We start from the raw sequence: 20,569 nt of genomic DNA, 5'->3' as shown, positions 1-20,569 counted from the left end.
ATCACATACGATGGTGTGCATTTCTGAGAGGCTATTCAATCACCTATCTTCACAGTTTCTATTTTTTCCCCATCTATTTTTCATTAAGCAGGTACCCTGCTTCCTTTCCACTTCAAATAATTATAAAGATGATTATGGAAATGATAGTAGTGGTGGTGTTAATGATTAGGAGGGAGAAAAGATTCTTTAAAATTTCCTATCTACCCAGAAATCTTTCTGTCTCACTCTGAGAAGGATCCTTGAGATCATCATTTACAAGGTGCTGTGGGGGCAAATTCCGCTCCTTGGGAGCCCACATGACAAAAAGTGCATGGACTGCTTTTGAGTGGATCTCAGTAGAGTGGGGCTGCTTGGCAATCAGATTGGAGAACACAGAAGTTACCCAACAGCACCCTCAGGCAAGCTCTGAATGGGCCCATCTTCTGAATGGGAGTGGGACTGAAAGCCACTGCTGTGGGGCCTGGCTTCTTCCACCCTCAGCCTTTCAAAAAAGCACCAAAGAGTTCTATGCTAATAAGAGTGCTTATTCTTCATTTAAATTAGGCAGGCAGACCAGCTAAGTGCATGACACTGTAGCCACCTGGCAGATGAAGTTTAGCAGTAATTCAAGATCATTTCCATTGACCACAAATGTCACCTAACAAAAGGGTGTCTGCTAAAAGAGTCACAGATGTAGAAAACAAACCTGTGGGGGGAAAGGGAAGAGGGAAGGATAAACTGGGAGACTGGGATTGACATGCACACATGACTATATGTAAAATAGATAACTAATAAGGACCTAGTTAGTGCATAGTGCAGAGAACTCTACTCAATACTGTGTAATGACCTATATGGGAAAATAATTTTTTAAAAAGTGGATATATGTATATGTGTAACTGATTCACTTTGTTGTACACCTGAAACTAACACATTGCAAATCAACTATACTCCAATTTTTAAAAACTTCATTTGTTTTTAATTGAAGGATAATTGCAATTGTGCTGGTTTCTGACATACATGAACATGGATCATCCATCAGCTCAGTTCAGTTCAGTCGCTCAGTCGTGTTCAGCTCTTTGCAACCCCATGAATCGAAGCATGCCAGGCCTCCCTGTCCATCACCAACTTCTGGAGTTCACTCAAATTCATGTGCATCGAATCAGTGATGTTATCCAGCCATCTCATCCTCTGTCGTCCCCTTCTCCTCCTGCCCCCAATCCCTCCCAGCATCAGAGTCTTTTCCAATGAGTCAACTCTTCACATGAGGTGGCCAAAGTACTGGAGTTTCAGGTTTAGCATCAGTCCTTCCAAAGAACACCCATGACCGATCTCCTTTAGGATAGACTGGTTGGATCTCCTTGCAGTCCAAAGGACTCTCAAGTCTTCTCCAACACCACTGTTCAAAAGCATCTATTCTTTGGCACTCAGCTTTCTTCACAGTCCAACTCTTACATCCATATATGACCACTGGAAAAACTATAGCCTTGACTAGACGGACCTTTGTTGACAAAGTAATGTCTCTGCTTTTGAATATGCTATCTAGGTTGGTCATAAGGTATACATATATCCCCTCCCTCTTGAGCCTCCCTCCCACTTCCCACCCCACCCCACCCCTCTAGGTTGTCACATTCAGTTTTTTTTTTTTTAAGGGTGTCTGCTGCTAGGTGGAGAGCAACCTGCTCCTCCTGTTCTTTGCCTTCTTTGCTTTCTGGACTCGGTTCAGTTCCTGGCCACATTAGAGACCAATAGGAGGACACTGCTATTCTGTGAAGACCACAGCACATCTGTATGAGGGTGCTGGGGCCACCACAACAAAGTACCACTAACTGGGGGGCTGAACACCACAGCAATTGATCTCACAGTTTTGAAAAAGCATTCAAAGCAAGAGGAACAAAACTGCCAAGGGGCTGAGGTGGGATGTGCCTGGCCAGGGTGTTTGAAACAGAGAGAGAAATAATAAGAATAGCGGGAGCCAAGGGGAGATTTCTAGTCAGGTTCCCACAGAGACAATGAGACGGAGTTCGGGAGCTCATTAAGAAAGGGAGAGAAACTTAGGATGCCAAGGTCAAGGTTTCTTCCTTTATGTGCACCACCCACTCTATTGACATTCCTAGGCATCCTTCCAAACCAGCTTGTGCCCATCTCCCCTGGTTTTGCCCCTCCCTCCCCCTCCATCATCTCCTCCTTGCTGGGCACCTGCCTCATCTACACACAGGATGCATCTTGACCTCTTTTATGCCAAACCATCCAAGGCACCCATGTCTAGAAAAGCACCTAGCACGCTGTATAGACACCGTAACTGCTGAATGGTGTTTCTTGTCTTCATCTCTTAAAATCCTTACCACAACTGTAGGGATTTTCACTGCAAATCAAATTGGAACTGAGTTTTCAGAGAAGACCAAGTTTATGTGCAAAGACATAAAGATGTAATAGAATCCTTTCAAAGAGCCCTCTTGCTAATGCTAAATCGTAGGGAACAATGCATTTCTGACATTTTCAGATTCTCAGACCAGAGATTGAATATATGATCAAGGGGGAAGAGGGGTGAGCAGTTTTATAAGGTTCTTTGGTCTCATTCTTCTTCCAAACGAAATCTTTATTCATAGGCCCAAAGGAAGGAATAGAGTAAAATAGACTTCATGGATGTCCACAAATATATGTGCCCTGACTTTTGTCCAAGCCAAGTCTTAGCTGTAGAAAATAAACCTTTCTTATTAAGGATCTAAGGAGATTTAAAGGTTCCAAGAGAAAGTTTGTGTATGCTTGTGTGTGTGTGCATATTGAGAGAGGAGAGAGACTGAGTTCATGTGTGTTGGAGATAGTGGGGGTTTGGGTCAAGAAAGTTTAATAGGCATTTGACTGCTTAGACAAATATAGAAGCAGAACCTAGAGAATGACATCATTACATGGGAAGGGGTTTTTTATAAGTGGAACTCTTCAGACTAGGAGATTTCAGCACCTGCTTTAATCAACCTTACAACTATTTTTATGAAGATTTACACTTGGAGAAGTTTGAGTAGTTTTCTTGAGTTTCTTCACTTTGCTTATAGTTTGGAATTTTTCCATGTTTTTGGACGCAAATAAATGCAGCTGTTTGCTCTGCGAGAGCTATGGAAAACATATATTTATGCTGCATTTGTGATATGGAGAATGTTCAATTGAGACTGAATTTGGCGTTTTGCCTTATGTTTCAACTTTTCTTTTAAATAACATAAGGACCTTCATTCATGCAAATAATGCTATTGACGCATCAGCATGGTGCAGCAAAAGAAAGGGGATCTGGGCTTCAAAACGAGTTGCCGTTCTGCTGCTTCAGTAATGACCTTCCTGGATGTGGCAGATTACATTTTCCAAAGATGGCCTCAAAAATCTCACATCCCCTATATTCCTTTCAAGGTGACCTTGACACTCTCCCACCCAGAGGAAAAGTTCACATCCCTTCCTTTAGAATCCAAATGGGCTGGGACTTCCTTACAACCAATGGAATGTGGGAGAAGTGAGCACAGAGGACTTCTGAGGCCAAGTCATAAAATGCAATGCAACTTGCTCATCTGAACATTTGTGCTGGGAACCAGGCTGCCGACGAAGAAGTTGACTATCCCAAGGCTGCTGTACTGTGAGGAAGCTGAGTGTGCAATAGACACAGGTGGCCCCTCCAGTTACAAGTCCTCGTCTTTGAGTTCTCCTGGCCCGCATGCCAGACGTGTGACTGAAGAAGTCTCCAGATGGTCCAGCTGCCATTCATGGAGTCAATCCCAGCCTTCAAGTATTTTCACCTGAGATGCACTGGACCCAAGCTATCCCTGCTACATCCTTTCGGAATTCCTGACTCCAATAATTCACTGCCATACTATTTTGGAGAAGGAAATGGCAATCCACTCCAGGACTCTTCCCTGGGAAGACAGGGAAGAATACTTATCTTCCCTTGGACAGATAAGCCTGGCAGGCTACAGTACATAAGGCTGAAAGAGTCAGACACGACTGAGCATAATATTTAATGCCCCTAGGTTTGGAGGTAATAGGAATAATACTATTGGAATCAGAAACAGAAAATTTGAAATCTGGAAGTGGGGGCTACTGTAACAAAAAACCAAAACCGTGGCATTAGCTTTGGGACCCTGTGGCAGGTGTGTCCCAGAAGCCCTTGACAGGGAGGTTAGGGCAGGCTGGAAGGGTCTAAGGACAGTGCTAATGAGGATTTAAAGGAAACCAAGGGGCATATTATCAGAAACTGAGGGAAAGGAAATCCTTGTTGTGTGGTGGAAGTATTTCAGCAAAATGTTTCCCTGTGATAAAATATAAAAGTAGAAAATAAATCTAGTAAATTTGATTTCTGGGCAGCACATTGAGGGTGCTGCTTGACTTCCAGCTGCCAATAAAAAAAATGAGAGTGAGACAGATAACAGGAGAAACTTAAGGGTGTTGTCTCACAACAGATAACAGGATAAATTCTTAAGTTTTCAAGTGTAACTTGGAGACTGTTAAAGCTTACAGAACAGTCTTTTCTGCCAGGAAGTGTCCCAAAGTAAGAAACGGCTTCTGGAAAAATGTAGATTCAAGACGTGCTATAAGATGCTTTGTTTCAGTCTCAGAAAGATCTAAGATGCTGCCTCAGAGATTCTCCCAGGAAGACAAAGGTCCTTCTAAGGATCTTAATGTGTCTTTTGTAGAACTTCTTCACTAAACAATAAGACTTCTGAGAAACTTAAGGGTGTTGTCTCACAATAGCTACATAAGGGCCCGAGAGAGAAGGGCATGACTAAAAGAGATTTGTAAACGTAGTCTCATCTAATATATATTGATTCACACTTACAAAAAGAAGAAAAAACCACACAAAGTTTTTTTTTTAAACTATGCAGCATTGACTGAGAGGAACAAAGATAGTATAAAATGAAGAGATTTTTGACTCTCAATCTTTTAAGGATAAGAAGCAGGCTGTAAAGACTATTAAAATGCATGCATGAATCACTCCTTATAGAAAAGAAAGGATAACTCAGAAGGCAGAACTAGAGCCACAAAGAAAAGCTCCCAGAGAATAAAACTAAAACCTGACATGAGCTCAGATTTCAGAAGTGACCACTGGTGCCATCTGTGAAAGGAATGTTGACAGCAGTCATACTACACCTGTCCTACAGGTGTGTGCAGTTTGTATGTGTAAGGGATAATCCTCTCTTTAGTTCATTAACAGGAATGGTACTTAAGGAGATCAGCTAAAAGCTGTACCTGAGAAGCATCATCCACCCTTGGACTTGACTTTTAAGATGAGATTCTGAAGTTTTACAACTGATGGAGTAATGGGATAAGACTTCATGCATCTTGGAAAAGAGATAATACCCTCTGCAATAGGTATTGTGGCCTGTGGGTGTGGTCACTGTATTGGATTATGTTTTCCAAAGGTGACTACAACAATTTCTCCCACCCCGCAAGCTCATCTGATATGTAACTTGATACTCCTGTCATTAAGAGGTGGAGTCTGGACAAGCTTTCGATTCTCTCATTATCAACAAATGTAGTGAAAATGCTGTGAAATGACTTCCAGGTTAGATCATAAAAGGCAATGTACTTTCCACCATGTTTGCTGAAATAGTTATCCTTGCAATCTGCAGCCCCATATGAGAAGTTCCCACCCAGAGGCTACCATACTGTGAGAAACAAAAGCCATATGAAGAAACCACAAGTAGACACTCTAGTCAATAGTCTTAGAGTCCTTCCAGACCAGGTGTCCGCAGAAGGAAATGGCAACCCACTCCAGTATTCTTACCTAGAGAATCCCGTGGACAGAGGAGCCTGGTGGGCTGCTGTCCATAGCGTCACACAGAGTCGGACAGGACTGAAGCGACTTAGCATGCATGCATGCATGCATGCATTGGAGAAGGGAATGGCAACCCACTCCAGTATTCTTGTCTGGAGAATCCCAGGGACAGAGGAGCCTGGTGGGCCGCCGTCTATGGGGTCGCACAGAGTCAGACACGACTAAAGTGTCTTAGCAGCAGCAGCAGACCAGGTGTCAGGCATGCAAAAGAATGAGTCCTTAGATGATTCTGACCCCACTATGGAGTCACTCTGCTTTTGAATCTCTTCAGCAGAGACCCCAGGCAGTACAAAATAGAGCAAGCTGGCCCTACGGTACCCTCTCTGAATCCCTTACACAGAGTCCATGAAGATAAAGACATCTTTTCTGTCGCTAAGTTTGGGATGGTTTGTCTTGCAGCAGCAGTTGATTGGGACCTGGACCTCATTTTGTTTTCACATTTGTAATTTGGAGAATCTGGTCTGTGTGACTTGCAAAATCTTTTTAAACTATACGAACTTGAAAATCTGATCTTATTATATCACTGTATGGCTTTAAATGGACATGAATTTGGGCAAACTTCAGGAGATGATGAGGGACAGGAAGGCCTAGCAAGCAGCAGTCCATGGTGTCGCGAAGAGTTGGATACGACTAAACAACAAAAGGGCTTAAAAGCCTTTGGGTCAGATTTCTGCCTATTCTCATCACCTCAAATCTGTTTTCTTTGTGGTTACAGACTCCTCTGCTGGAGAGTACATTTCTCAGACTCCTTTACAGTGGTCTGTGATCACGGTTCTAAGTTCTCAGTAAGGGAACATGAGTAGAATGGGCACCTACCACTTCCCTTTCACTTGCTTAGTAAAAAGTCACAGGGCGTGGCTTTTTTCCCATGCCACCAGCTGGAACACAATTAGGCCAGCAACTCAGCTTCAAATCTGCACTTCAGGATGATGTCTTAGGGGAAGCAAGAACCATAACATGTAAGGAACATCAGGCCCTAAATGGCCCTGGGAGCACGACTGGCCTGCCAGCCTGTCATGTGAAGGGGAAATTAAATTCTTTCTTGTTCAAGCCACGTATGTTTGGGTCTCTGTGACTCAAGGATCACTTTAATCCTAACACACCATTCAAGGGCTCCCAGTGCTTGTGTGGCAAATTCCAACTTCCTTAACAGAGATCTGACTTTGATCCTCCCTCCAGCCTGATCTCCTGTCACTCACTTCCCTACTCCTTGGTTAAATCAACTGCCTGAGGTTCTTGTATTCTCACGCTATTGTCTCCACATGGTTGGCACATCCTCTTGCTTAGCTAACTACACATCCTTAAGGTCTTGCTTTAAATGACACAACTTAGATTCCCATCACATGCTCTCAGAGCATCCCTGTATTTTTCTTTCATAGCACTTATCACTGTGCTATTAACTAATCCTCTGCATAGCTGTTTGATATCTACTTCATCATGGCACTGTGAACATCATATGGACAGGCTCATGTTCTTCTTGTTTCCCTGCTCTATTCCCAGTCCCCAAAGCGTGCCTGGCACATAGTAGGTACTCAAAGTTTTCTTTGTAGAATTTTACTGAATGAACTTGTAAGATAGCTGACCAAGGTTTGCAGTTTAGGCTTGTGGCCAGAAAAGTAAGCAAAAGATGAACCTGCCCAGATGGGTATCAAACTGCGACCTTAGCTTCATAGTTATTATGCTCACAAATCAGCTGAGCTCACCCCCACCAAGTTGTGGGCCTCCTGAGTCTGCTCTCTACAGGCCATCTTGACTGTCGTCAGGGACACTTCTGATAATAGAATCTCTCTCTTTAAAAAATTGGTTTATGGATGAAAAAGTCCCAAGTATATAGGATGCTGAGTTTAGCAGAATCTGTATGTAAATTGGTATTTTGCTGGTGATCAATCTTGTGCTAAAAATGGAAAATCAATAAAAAAAGAAAATCTAAGGGGAAAAATAAGTTGTAGACATTTTTGGTGCAATGAGTTTCCAAGTCTGAGGACATTGCATCTGAGACCAAGGTTACTTTCAGTTTCAACTGCCTGTGCCAAAGCAGACCAGATGACCATCTCACATACAGCGAGTAGAGCTAAAGCTCCCAGTGAGAGAAAAGCTCCAAATAGCACTTCCTGGGAAAGGCCTTTGCAGTAGCTCCTTGAGACTAAGAAGGGTTCGTCATATATAAACCACAGTTCCAGGATATCTGGAGTTGCAGAGTTCACTGAATGGCTAACGGGACATGGGCTGACCTCATGCACCCAAAGTGACTGCAGAAACAGCCACGAGCCCAAGACGTTGAAATAGGGTGAAAAATAATAAAAATGAATAAAGAACACCCCATCTCAGAGCCTTTGACTGGACATCAGAAGGGGCTGCCACAGTGGAAATGTATGGAATGCATGGGGGGGGAGGCAAACGTTGCTGAGTCAGTATCAATTCACACTACTTCTGACTGAAGTATGAGGTCCCTCTACAGTGGTCAAGAATGAACTGGGGTGCTAGTAGACCTGTGCATTGTGAACTTTCTCCAAATGATTATATAAACACTAACTTAGGTTACACAGAGATAAGGAAGTTTCATTGAAAAAGAAAAAAACTGAGTCCTCCCTCCAGATACCTATGTTTGAAGTCCTAACCCCCAGTATCTCAAACTGTGACCTTATTTGGAAATCGGAATATTTCAGCTGGAATTAGTTAAGATACGGTCATAATGCAGTATTGTGTGGTGTGCTCAGTCACTCAATCGTGTACTACTCTGTGCAACCCCATGGATTTTAGCCCACCACGCTCCTCTGTCCGTGGAGATTCTCCAGGCAAGAATAATGGAGTGGGTTGCCATTTCCTCTTCCAGGGGAACTTCCCCACCCAGGGATGGAACCCACATCTCCTGTGTCTCCTGCATTGGCAGGCAGATTCCTTATCCCTGTGCCACCTGGGAAGCCCTGTCTTAGGGTGGGCTCCTAAGACAGGCATGGAAGGAAGACAATGTTAAGAGACCCAGAGACAAAATGGCTGTCTAAAGCTGAGGAGGAAGTCCTGGAACAGATCCTTCCCTCTCAGTCCTTGGAAGGAAGCAACACAGCTGATTTTGATCTCACACTTCTAGCCTCTCGTTCTTCTAGACAGTAAATCTCTGTTGTTAAAGCCATCCAGTCTGTGGTCCTTTGTTACAACAGCCCTAAAATGCTAATACAGAAGCTTAGTGCAACAGCAGAGAATGTGGAGCTCAGAGGCATTTAGTCCTAGACCCACTCCATGCTGGGCTGCCCAGGTGACTCAGTGGTAACGCATCCGCCTGCCAGTATAGGAGACACAGGCAACGCAAGTTCCATCCCTGGGTCAGGAAGGCCCTGGAGGAGGGCATGGCAACCCACTCCAATATTCTTTCCTGGAAAATCCCATGGACAGAGGAGCCTGGTGGGCCAAAGTCCATAGAATCACGAAAAAGCTGGCCAAGACAAACATGCACACAAAAACCCTCTCACTATTAATAGCTATGTGACTTTGATCAAGTCATTTAAAAACTTTAAAATTCTCAACTGCCTTTTCTGTCAAATGTAGACAATTAAGAGCAATATTCAAAATATTTAACAGCCCACAAATCATCCTGCAGAGGCTGCCAGTCCCACAAGTGGCCACAGGAGAGTGACTCTAGCGCATTAGTTCTTAAGTTCTCCATCCATCCCTCCCTCCTTCCCTCCCTCCATCCACCCATTCATTCTTGAAGATTCTTGGCAGACAACAAGCACTTAACCTGCTGAAGTTCCAGCACAACTACCAAGCTCTGTCTATCCCTTCAGCATGGAATCAGCTCAGAACAGGAAGACACAGGGTAATGTGATTCACGGTGAGGGAAACATACAGGGCCTCAGACATGATAAGGGGTCCACCCCGCCTGTGCTCACCTGGGTCTCTCTTGGGCTGGAGTGTTTAGTGGAGAAGAGGTCTAAGGGTAAGGGGCACAGAGCAGCTGTTATTTACCAACTCATATGGAAGTATTTTACAACTTCAACAACTAATAGAGTCTTCCTGGCTTTTACCTGCTGAATATCAGGCCCAGGATAATTACAGATAATTATACAGTTTTATAAAGATCAGTTGAGGTGACACATGTCAAGTACTTAGCCAAGTGCCTGGCATATGGCAACTGCTCAGTAAATGCTGCTGCTGCTGCTGCTGCTGCTAAGTCGCTTCAGTCATGTCTGACTCTATGCAACCTCATAGACGGCAGCCCACCAGGCTCCCCTGTCCCTGGGTCTCCAGGCAAGAACACTGGAGTGGGTTGCCATTTCCTTCTCCAACACATGAAAGTGAAAAGTGAAAGTGAAGTCGCTCAGTCATGTCCAACTCTGTGCGACCCCATGGACTGCACCCTACCAGGCTACTCCACCCATGGGATTTTCCAGGCAAGAGTACCGGAGTGGGTTGCCATTGCCTTCTCCACTCAGTAAATGCTGCTGCTGCTGCTGCTAAGTGCTAGTCTACGCTATTATTGAATAGGATAGTGTTTAAATAGAGCTCAAAACGCATTTATCAAGAACCTATTAAGGGTTGTTGCATAACAATAGATAACCAGAATTCTGGTCTTCAGAAATCTCAAATACTAGCTTCAGAGCCTTGTGAAGGAGCCAGGGCATGGATTTAGAAGGAATTAGAAGGTCTGGACTCTGAACACAGCTCTGTCCCTAACAAGCTCTGTGACTTCAAGCACGGTACTTTATCACTCTGGGCCTCTGTTTCTTCTCTTGTACAGTAAGGGGTCCAGCTAGCTAAGAGTCCTCATCTTTGTAACACTTTATGGTGCTGTAATCTTTCTTTGATATTAACAGTACTTTCACTAACCTTTTGTACAGAGTTGCAACCAAATGTAAAATTCAGCTTAATTTCATGGAGTCATGGACCTTCAAGGTCATCTGGCCCAGTCTGTTCACTGTACAGCTGATGACACCAAATCACAGAGAGGTGAAGGTGCTCCAGCTCCCAGGTTCAAGGCTCCAACCCACTGCTCCCTTTTGAAAATTTTTTGGTCCAATTTCAACTTTTCCTTCACCTGGGAAAAGGGGTCATTGCTTCTTGTTTTTCAAATGTTCTGGGATTTGGTGAGTAAACTTGCAAACTCATACTTTCTGTGTCTTCGTTGTCTTTGACCTTGTCCTCTCCCATCTTTCTAAATGGATCTGGGTTTTCTTTTTCATTTTTTTTAAAATTTTTTAGCTTTTAAAACTTTGTTACTATGGTAAATATATATAAATAAGATAAAATTTGCCTTTTTAACCATGATAAGTGTACCAAATGGATCTGATTTCCTAATTCGCTCCCAGTTTCTAAAGAGGCTGACTATATGACATATCATAGTTGAAGAGTCCAATTCTGGCATATTTCTCCATGTTTCTGCAGTGTTCAGATGCTTGGGGAACTCAGCTACTAAACTTGGGGCCACGAGGACAGAGGAGGGGTCTTAGCCTCTTTGTCCTCCCCACTGCCTAGCTCAGCATTCTAAGAGAAGCTCAAGAAATGTTTGCTGAGTGAATAAATGACCCTACAAGTTAAAGAAGACCCTCCTCAGACTCTCTTATGTCACCTTAAGATTATTTTTCCTGCCTTATGGGAACAACCAGTGTTAATAAATGACAACCACTGTGTCACATGTGGGCATCTAGGGGACATATGTATGCCTCTCTCCCCAAAGGTAAGCTACTCAGTGGAACAGCAAGGGCATGATAAGCCTGTAAACCCTTGTTGACAGTCTTTCTTAGACATCATGTTTACTTGCCTCGTTGTGTTCCTGTAAGAGAACAAAGAGAAATTTGCCTTTCGGTGACTGAATGAGGTCAAAGCATTATAAACAGTGTCACCAAGAGCTAACAATTTCTGCCCCATGGATGTAATACAAGTGAGCAGATTGCTGCCATCCTTGGAAACATTTACTCAAATACACCCACAGACCCTGGCTGTGGGCTGCAGACAAACACCTTCTGAGTGCCCCTAGACCAGGTGAGCTCAGCGGTTCAGGACCTCACAACTGTTTGGATGTTGAAAGGAATCCTTGCTTTGATGGAAAGCGAGAACCAGTGTACCAGTAATCTTTATCTCCAGCGGGAATGAAGGGGCAGTAAAACCCTTTGGTCTGGCTTTGTATCTTGGTCTCTTGAATTTCCTCTCATTTCACTTGCAGGTTGCAGAGTAAGGCTTGGCTCAGAGAAGCTATTCCCAAACTGTGCAAGGTTCTCTTGGATGTCAGGGTCATGGCCAGGCTGGAGAGGCTGCTGCCAGCTGGGAGAGGCACATCGTTAGAGAAATGCCGTGACCTGGTATGAAAGGGAAAGATACAAATCAACATCCAGGGTTCTGAAGGACAGCCTAATGGACAATAAATATTTGACCAGCTCTGGCCATTTGTATGAAATGCCACCTTTCACCCTGTCTAGAAAATTGTTTTCTCTTTTTTTTCCCCTAGCCCCATGATTCTTCCACAGTACAGGAGGAAAACCATTTGTGTCACTTCACTACACAGTAGGTAGTGTACACAGCACACAGTAGGTCTTAGATAATGTTAATCTCTTCCTTGTTTGCCCCTCCTTTTCACTGAAATAAGCCCATCCATCTCCACTGGGTAAAAACTGTCCCCCAACCTAAAGACAAATATCAGACAGGAGGACAATGTAGGTGATCCTATTTTATATAATCATCAAGCTTTTTTTTTTTTTTTCTTTAAATAAGCCTTGCCAATCTACAGGGTCAGTCCCTCTTTTGGCCTGTAGGAGAGGCCAGTGATCCCCAAGTCAGACGTTTCTATTTTCAGCTCCCCAAGTCCAGAGAGCCGTAACCCGAGCTCGGGTGAGGGCTGAGCTGCTAACCCGCCAGCAGCAAGGACCCGTAGTCTCTCTGTATTTCTATTTCCATAAATTTACATCAAATTTGTGCTGAATCATATCCCCCCCACGTGGAAGAAATGAAATACATTATCAATAAGTACAACAAATTTGAATAATCTGAGAGTGGAATGACTTTCCTTGTCTCCTTTCCATTTATTTCCTTGGGCCATGGCTTACTCCACTTCCCACACTGGGTGGGGTTGGATTTATCCCCACCAACCCCTGTGCCCAAGGTTTTCAGTTTTTTTCTCACAGTTTATATATATGTATGTGTGTGTGTGTGTGTGTGTGTGTGTGTGTGTGTGTGTGTTCCTTTTATATTTTATATATATGTATATATACATACATATGTATACATTCTTTTTTTATATTCTTTTCCATTATAGTTCATCCCAGCATGTTGAATATAGTTCCCTGTGCTATATCGTAGACTCTGCTGTCCTTGCATTTACTAATCCCAAACTCTCAGTCCATCCTGCCCCCACCCACCTTGGTAAGCCCATGTTTATTCTCTACATCTGTGAGTCTCTTTCTGTTTGGTAGAAAGGTTCATTTGTTTCATATTCTATTTTATTTTTAAAGTTTTCTTACACAGTTAAAAAAAACTGTGATTTATTTTTGGCTGTGCTGGGTCTTTGCTGCTGTTCGGGCTCTTCCTCAGTTGCGGCGAGCAGGGGCCGCTCGCTAGCTTTGGTACGCAGGCTTTTCATTGTGATGGCCTCTCTTGTTACGGATCACGGGCTCCAGGGCCCTAGGGCTTCAATAGTTGCAGCACATGGATTCAGTAGTTGCAGCTCCTGGGCTCTAGAGTGCAGGCTTAATTGTTGTGGTGCATGGGAGCTCCACAGCACGTGGAATCCTCCCGAATCTGGGGTGGAACCCAGGAGGGTTCCTTACCACTGAACCATCAGGGAGGCTCTGTGTCATATTTTAGATTCATGTCATTCATTCGTATAAGTGGTATCATATAACATTTGTCGTTTTCCTTCTTGCTTCACTTCATAATCTCTCGTTGATTTCCTGGCCTATCAGGAGCCACAAGCCCTGCATCTCCCTTTCCTTCTCCAGTTCATTGTCCTTTCCTCCTAACATCTCGGTCTCCCTTATCAGAACCCTTCCATAGGTAAAAGAAGCTGCCCCTCTACCTCCGGCTCATCCCCGCCTCCTGGCTGCAATGCACCAGTCAATCACACCCACCCTTCACCCCTTCTGATGGCGACGGCGGTCCCTGGCCTGCCAGGTCGTCATCAGCCCCACTCAGTCATTTTGAGTACCTCAGTGCAGGTTCAGCAGGGAGTGGAACTTCCTTCCACCCCCTGCTGCCCGGCTGATTGGCAGTCAGCGGGGCTGGAGGTGGGGGGAGCAGCTTGCAACTGATTGTTTGCTGCTGGGCAGGGAAGGCCTAGTGGAGGCAGAGAGAGCACCCAAGAGCTCAGGGGGCTAAGAGACAGAGAATGCTCTATGTCAGGAATCCAGCTAGAATCCTCGTCTATCTGTCTGGTGTCTGGCTGTCGGCCCTAGCAGGGAAATGACGGAGGAGGCCCTTTGCACAGTATCCCCAGGTACAGGGAAGAGAAGAGGCATATCTTTTACAGAACTGAGGCCAGTGGCCTAGAGGACCTCAGGTTATCTGCAGTGCATACTGGGACCTGTAGTCCCCTGCCCCAGGTTAAAGTCAAAGATGAAGGAAGGCATTTAGCAACCAGGTCGTGGAGGCTCTTGGCAGGCCCTGCTTAATTTGGCCCTCCATTGACAAGAGGAAGAACTGGGGACCTTGGCTTATATAGAGCTAATTATTATATTTTATATATATATATATATACACACACACACACACACATACATATAACCGCTATAAACCACTATCATTAAGAATCATTTCCTTCCCAGGTTCATCAGACTGGGTTTCCTAATTCAGGCAGGAGAAAAGTATGGCCATGAACACTGCCCCAGTTGTACATTTGGAGAGGAGCCAAGCCGAAATCTCTACTGAAGATTTGCTTAGTTTCCTTTACTGAGAATGCTGACATTTTTGCTTGGGAAGCCAGACTTTGAACTGAAAATATTGTGTGGTGAAGTTGTATCAAAAGCTTTAGGGCTTCCCCATGTGTCTGGAGCTGTTCTGACGTGGCCAAACTTATCTAATAAGTCAGGTGAGAACCCGAAACGGGAGTCTTGGTTTCTAATGATAAGTTCAAGTCATCTTATCTTTCCCATTCTCTCCTGAGATTTATTTTGTTTTGTTTTCATCAGTATCTGCTGGTTCAGTTTCTTAGATGAAGCTAAAACTCTCTCAAACTTTTGATAGTTTTAAGCATTATTCCAAAGCACCTAAGCACTTTCTTCTAACTATCGGTTCGGTTCAGTTCATTTCAGTCGCTCAGTCATGTCTGACTCTTTGCAACCCCATGAATTGCAGCACGCCAGGCCTCCTTGTCCATCACCAACTCCTGGAGTTTACCCAAACTCATGTCCATCAAGTCGGTGATGCCATCCAGCCATCTCATCCTTTGTCGTCCCCTGCTCCTCCTGCCCTCAATCCCTCCCAGCATCAGAGTCTTTTCCAATGAGTCAACTCTTCTCACGAGGCTGCCAAAGTATTGAAATTTCACCTTCAGCCTCAGTCCTTCCAATGAACACCCAGGACTGATCTCCTTTAGGATGGACTGGTTGGCTCTCCTTGCAGTCCAAGGGACTCTCAAGAGTCTTCTCCAACACCACAGCTCAAAAGCATCATTTCTTCCACACTCAGCTTTCTTGACAGTCCAACTCTCACATCCATACATGACCATTGGAAAAACCATAGGCTTCACTAGATGGACCTTTGTTGGCAAAGTAATGTCTCTTCTTTTGAATATGCTGTCTAGGTTGGTCATAACTTTCCTTCTAAGGAGTAAGCATCTTTTATTTTCATGGCTGCAATCACCATCTGCAGTGATTTTGGAGCCCCAAAAACTAAAGTCTGACACTGTTCCCACTGTTTCCCCATCTATTTCCCATGAAGTGATGGGACCAGATGCCATGATCTTAGTTTTCTGAATGTAGTTCAAATAAATAAATAAATAGAACTGGCCCTGGGGCTATGAATATACATGGAAAAATTGGGTCCCTAGAGATTTTCCAGAGAGTTAAGGGGGTGTAAAAATAGAGGCTAAAGCCATGTTTCAATACTTAGTGCTAGGGTGGCAAATTTAAGACAAAGCCACTTGGCTTTAAATTGGTCCCATGCAAATGGACTGTGAGATGGAACATTTGATGTACTACTTTTATCAGAGGTGAGGACAGTTGCTGGGCGGTTTAATTTTTTTCTTTGAAAAAAGTTAACCACAATGTAATTAGCTTGGTTTTTGTCAGCCTGGGCTGCTGTTGATGAGGTGTCTAGAGGCCTCCTGGTATAGGTGCCTAAAAGCTTAAACTGCGTTTAATTATTATTATTACTCAATGTCAGGCTACATAAATGAAAAGAGATAAAAAAGAAACGCTTGCAGCTACATTGCCTTGGTGTGTGATTTCATCACATCTCACAAGCTAAGCAGGTTTGAGCTGGCACTTGGGGCATAAAACCTCTAAGGGAAACCCAGGCAACTGGAGATGCCGTTTCAAGTGAGTTGAAAGTTTCTCAACATGCTGGGGCAGGAAGAGGCTGGCCACTCTTTGATTTGTCCTTCCCAGTTTTATTTTTAGACACCTTAATAACTGGCTGACTTACTTCAGAGAAGGAAAGCAAGAAGGGGCAACAGAGTCACTCAGAGAGTGGTCCTAAATTACGCGATCTCTCATGTGAAGATTCCTTCACTCCCAACAGCTTGCCGATTGTCCTACTGCCTGAAATACCAGTGAAGCCCCCAAAGCCACAGCAGTTCTGAAAGCTTCAGCTAAACATGGTAACTGGAAGGGGCGGGCTGCTTTCCCACCTGAATTCTAGCCAGGAGCAAGACGCAGACCACGAGGCAGTGGAACACAAGATGGACCAAGTATATGCCCACTCTTCCTACAGTCTTTTTCATTGACAGGTTGGAATGAAATCAGTTGGTTTGCCAGAGGGCTACGTATTGGCAGACAATACCTTTCTTCTTAGTGTGAGACATCTATCGGGCTGTTAGGAACAAGTGTTTGATGCCAAGTTAACCCTAGATGTTCAGCTTAGGGATGAACTTTCCACTCTCTTGGATTACAAATAATGGATTAGGCGGCCCAGCTGGTCAGAAGCCCAGAAGTCTTAGCTATATTCTAGCCCCATCTTTTTTCTCTTGTTCCCTAGAGCACTTGTTTCCAAAACTTAAATGATAAGGTTTGCAAACCCTCGAGGAAAGGGACCTGGACCGGTTATTAAAGGGTCTGCACTGTTACTGAATGTCTCCAGGATGAGCACACACAACAGACACTGAATAAAAGTGCTGCCTACTTGACTGGCTCCTTTCTATAGCCCCTGGCCTGCCAGAGTCTTCTTTAGATGAGGCCCCAACAGGTCATGATGCCAGGACTGCCAAGAAGAGTTCTGTCATCCAGGTCTTCATCAGTGGTGTCACCATTTATATTAATTAGCTGTTGATATATAGCAAACCATCCCAAACCTTAGTGGCTCGAAACAACAACAGCTTATTTAGCATAACGCTCTGTAGGTCAGCAAATTAGCCAGGGCTCAGTTGGGTAGTTCCATTGATTTCAACGGGACCCATACAGGCAATGGTAGCTGCTGGGAGTTAATGGCCTCACTCACGTGTAGCAGTTGACTGGTTGTTGGCTGTGAGTCCTTCATCATCCAGCAAGCAATTCTGGGCTTGTTTCTAAGGTGGTGATCACAGGTTCCTAAGAGCATAGAAAGGATAAACTCTACTGTACAGTTACAAGCCTCCTTGTGTAGCACATTTGCAAACGTTGTTTTGCCAGAGCAAGTCATATTTGCAAACATTGACTTGGCAGAGCAAGTCACATTTGCAAACATTGACTAGCCAGAGCAAGTCACATGGCTGAGCCTAGAGTCAAAGTTATGGACACTGACTGCAAGATGGGCAGGAAATTATTGATAGTATTTTGCAAACAACCTATCACACCAATAAAACAAGGCCAACAATACAATGCAATATTTCCAATTCCCAGGGGGTGATACTTCATTTTCAGGTTTCCAAGATGCTAGAAAGGGTCTTTGGGAACTAGAAGTCTTAGTTGAGTCTCTGTTTCTCCACTTTTTCTAATAAATGGAAGTAACATCCATCCTGCAGGGTTGAGTCAGGATCACTAGGCACTAAAACAAATAAATGTTGGAGGCGGTGCATTCACAACTGTAAAATGGATTCACAGCTTCTCAACCTATATGCTCATTTCCACAGGCAGCACTTCTCAAAGTATGGAAAGCGCACCGCTGGTCCTGGTTCAGGTCAGGATTTTAGGTGACTGGGGAAAACCACCTCCAATAATACTGACAAGACATGTGTGAAGATTCCCCTACTCTCTGTAAATCCCTTTTAGTCCTTCCACTTATGAGAAAGTCTCAGTTTGATGCCACTGTCTTCAACATCTCTTTCGACACACATTAAGCATCCTATTCAGAGCTTTAGCTTCTATTTATAATTCATTACCGTTTTATTTTCAGTATTTGTTTTATTCATGACAGCTGATAATTCAAGAAATAAATAGAAACAGACATTAGTAACTTAAAACTACGTTGAATATATAACACGTAATTCATTCATCCATAGGTTCGACAAATATTTGCAGGGCACCTACTATGTGCCAGGCCCTGTACCTAAGGTTTATCAGGGAAGGAGGCAACCCCCTGCCCGAGTGGGGCTTACATTCTAGTGGTGGGAGCCGTGATGGTGGTCAGGGAACGGCTGGATTGGGGGATTTACTTCTTGTAGCGGGAAGCCGAGCCACCTCCCGCCTGGAGAGCGGTGGTCAGGAGTTTCCCGCGGCCTGGGGCGCGGACCACCGGGAGCGCGGGATCCGGGCCGGCTCGGCGGTGGCGGTGGCCGGGCACCGGGCCTCGGCTCCTCCTCCTCTTCCTCCCGCGGAGGCTGACGTTGAGTCAACAGCGCGGGCGGCCTCCGGAGGCGGCGGCGCGGTGGCTCGGAGGTGCCGGGCCCTCTCGGGGCCGCGCGGGGCCCGGGCGGCGACGGCGGCGGCCGCAGCGGCGGAGGAGGGCGGCGTTAGAGAGGCCGGCCCTCGCCGGGAGGAGAAGGCCATGAACGGCGACCGGACCGAGAGCGACTGGCAGGGGCTGGTGAGCGAGGTGAGGCCGAGGCGCCGGCCAGGCGGCATGGGCCAGGCCGAGCGGCCGCCAGCCCCGAGCCCACGCCCCCCACCCCCGGGTGGCCGAGCCGGGCGGGGACTCGCGGGGGGACGCGCACTCCCTGGCCTCGGCTCGCTGCCCCCGCGCGTCCTGCAAGGTGCGCGGTTCCTTCCGCACTTTCCCGTCTGTCCGGGCGCCACTTTCTCCCGTGACAGCTGGTGCCAGCCTTTGGGGAGGGCCCTTCCCTCTGGGCAGGGCTTGGCCCTGGATTGGAGAGAGCAGCGCGGATCCGGGAGTGGGAGCCAAGCCCCACCTGCCTTCTCGGTTACCGCTGTTTTGGAGCCAAGCGATTGGACGCCCAGTGCCGAAGCGGAAAGGTCGTGCTGGGGGGGTTGAATCCGGGTGCCGAGACAGGCGGAATCACCTGCGGCGGAGGTTTGGGGGAGGGAGGGGAGATTCCATAGGGTCCTCCGTAGCCTTCATTCATTCAGGTTCAGTTCAGCCGACACATATTTACCGTGGGCCACCTTTGTGTAAGGTGGCGGCGGCTGCTGCTGCTGCTAAGTCGCTTCGGTCGTGTCCGACTCTGTGCGACCCCATGGACTGCAGCCCACCAGGCTCCTCCGTCCATGGGATTCTCCAGGCAAGAGTACTGGAGTGGGTTGCCATTGCCTTCTCCAGTAAGGTGCCTGGCTGTTTATCAAAGGAGTGAAGCACTGGTGCAGAACTCTCTGTGGAAGCAGAGAATGCCCTGAGCCCGGCGCCGCGGCACCCCGCCCCACTGCCCCGCCAAGATTTTGTTATAAACACCCCTGGGGTCGGCTTTTGCGCTCCTATGAGATTTCCCCTTCAACCCACTCTAAGAATTTTGGGGTCTGACTTCTCCAGGTGAGAGCGGGGTGCTGAAGTCTCACAGGTAAATTGCTTCTCCTGACTTACCATTATTTGTGATGGCAGTTAGTCATGTACCCAGCCGTGCTGATGATCTCCCAGCGGTTCTCCGTTCTTTCCCTCCTGAGGACCATCCCCACCGGCAAGGCCAGCTTGGGCCTCCTTTTTCTTAATCCTACTGTGTACCAGTCGGGGCGCAATGGTTTGCTGTCTTCCTTTCTTGAGTATTGGAGGGGAACACTTGTACCGTCTTTCCCCTTTAATCATTTCCTGGGCCTCCAGCTCAGTCTAATAGCCATATTTAATGTCTAGTGTGCAGAACATTGTATTTCTGAAGAGGAGTGGGCTGTCAAAGCTTCAAGTGTCAGGTTTAGCTTGTCCACTCTCAGTCTGTAAGCAATAGCTGCTCAGTATTATGATACTCTGTTGTGTATCTCCTCTGTCAGGGACAGAGACTGGAGATCTTCTTTCTTGGCCCATGGAGAATCACACCCAGCAGTGGAGGAAGCTGGAGGTGCTTCTTCCTGGAAGTCCAGTGCTGAGCTCTGAAATAGCAGAATGTTCACTAATCCAGCAAATACTTGTCGAATGACTGTTAGGAGTCAGGTACCTCGCTCTGTATTTGGAATGCAGTGGCCGAGAAAACAGACAACCCCTCTGCCCTCAGAGAACTCCTTAAGCATATATAGTATACTGTGGGAAGAGTGTCACACTGCAAACACTAAGCGAATCCTAAAAGGTGGAATATGAAGGATGTGAGACCAAAGAAGGAAGTACTTCCTGGCATGGCTGTCCTGG

At 45.7% G+C, this 20,569-nt stretch overlaps 1 protein-coding gene and 1 long non-coding RNA gene across 3 annotated transcripts in view; one reads left to right on the top strand and one right to left on the bottom strand.

Moving 5' to 3' along the window:
* Positions 1-932: 932 nt before the first annotated feature.
* LOC105608879 (uncharacterized) lies at positions 933-19,110 on the bottom strand. The gene is made up of 3 exons (XR_001041079.5): positions 18,444-19,110; positions 17,369-17,457; positions 933-12,081 (listed from the first exon to the last, which is right to left on the bottom strand). It is a non-coding gene; the product is annotated as an uncharacterized LOC105608879 (long non-coding RNA).
* Positions 18,679-20,569, top strand: part of CCDC149 (coiled-coil domain containing 149) — a 115,555-nt gene continuing 113,664 nt past the window's right edge. For both annotated transcript variants that reach the window (XM_015096417.4, XM_015096416.4), the window contains exon 1: positions 18,679-18,880. In XM_015096417.4, coding sequence (XP_014951903.2) covers positions 18,833-18,880 — 48 coding nt within the window. In that variant the 5' untranslated portion in view covers positions 18,679-18,832. The remainder of the gene's footprint in view (positions 18,881-20,569) is intronic.

This window comes from Ovis aries, chromosome 6, assembly GCF_016772045.2.
Source record: "Ovis aries strain OAR_USU_Benz2616 breed Rambouillet chromosome 6, ARS-UI_Ramb_v3.0, whole genome shotgun sequence".
NCBI classification, from domain to species: domain Eukaryota; kingdom Metazoa; phylum Chordata; class Mammalia; order Artiodactyla; family Bovidae; genus Ovis; species Ovis aries.
Note: the sequence above shows the minus strand (reverse complement) of the source record. Positions and strands in the feature narration are given on the sequence as shown.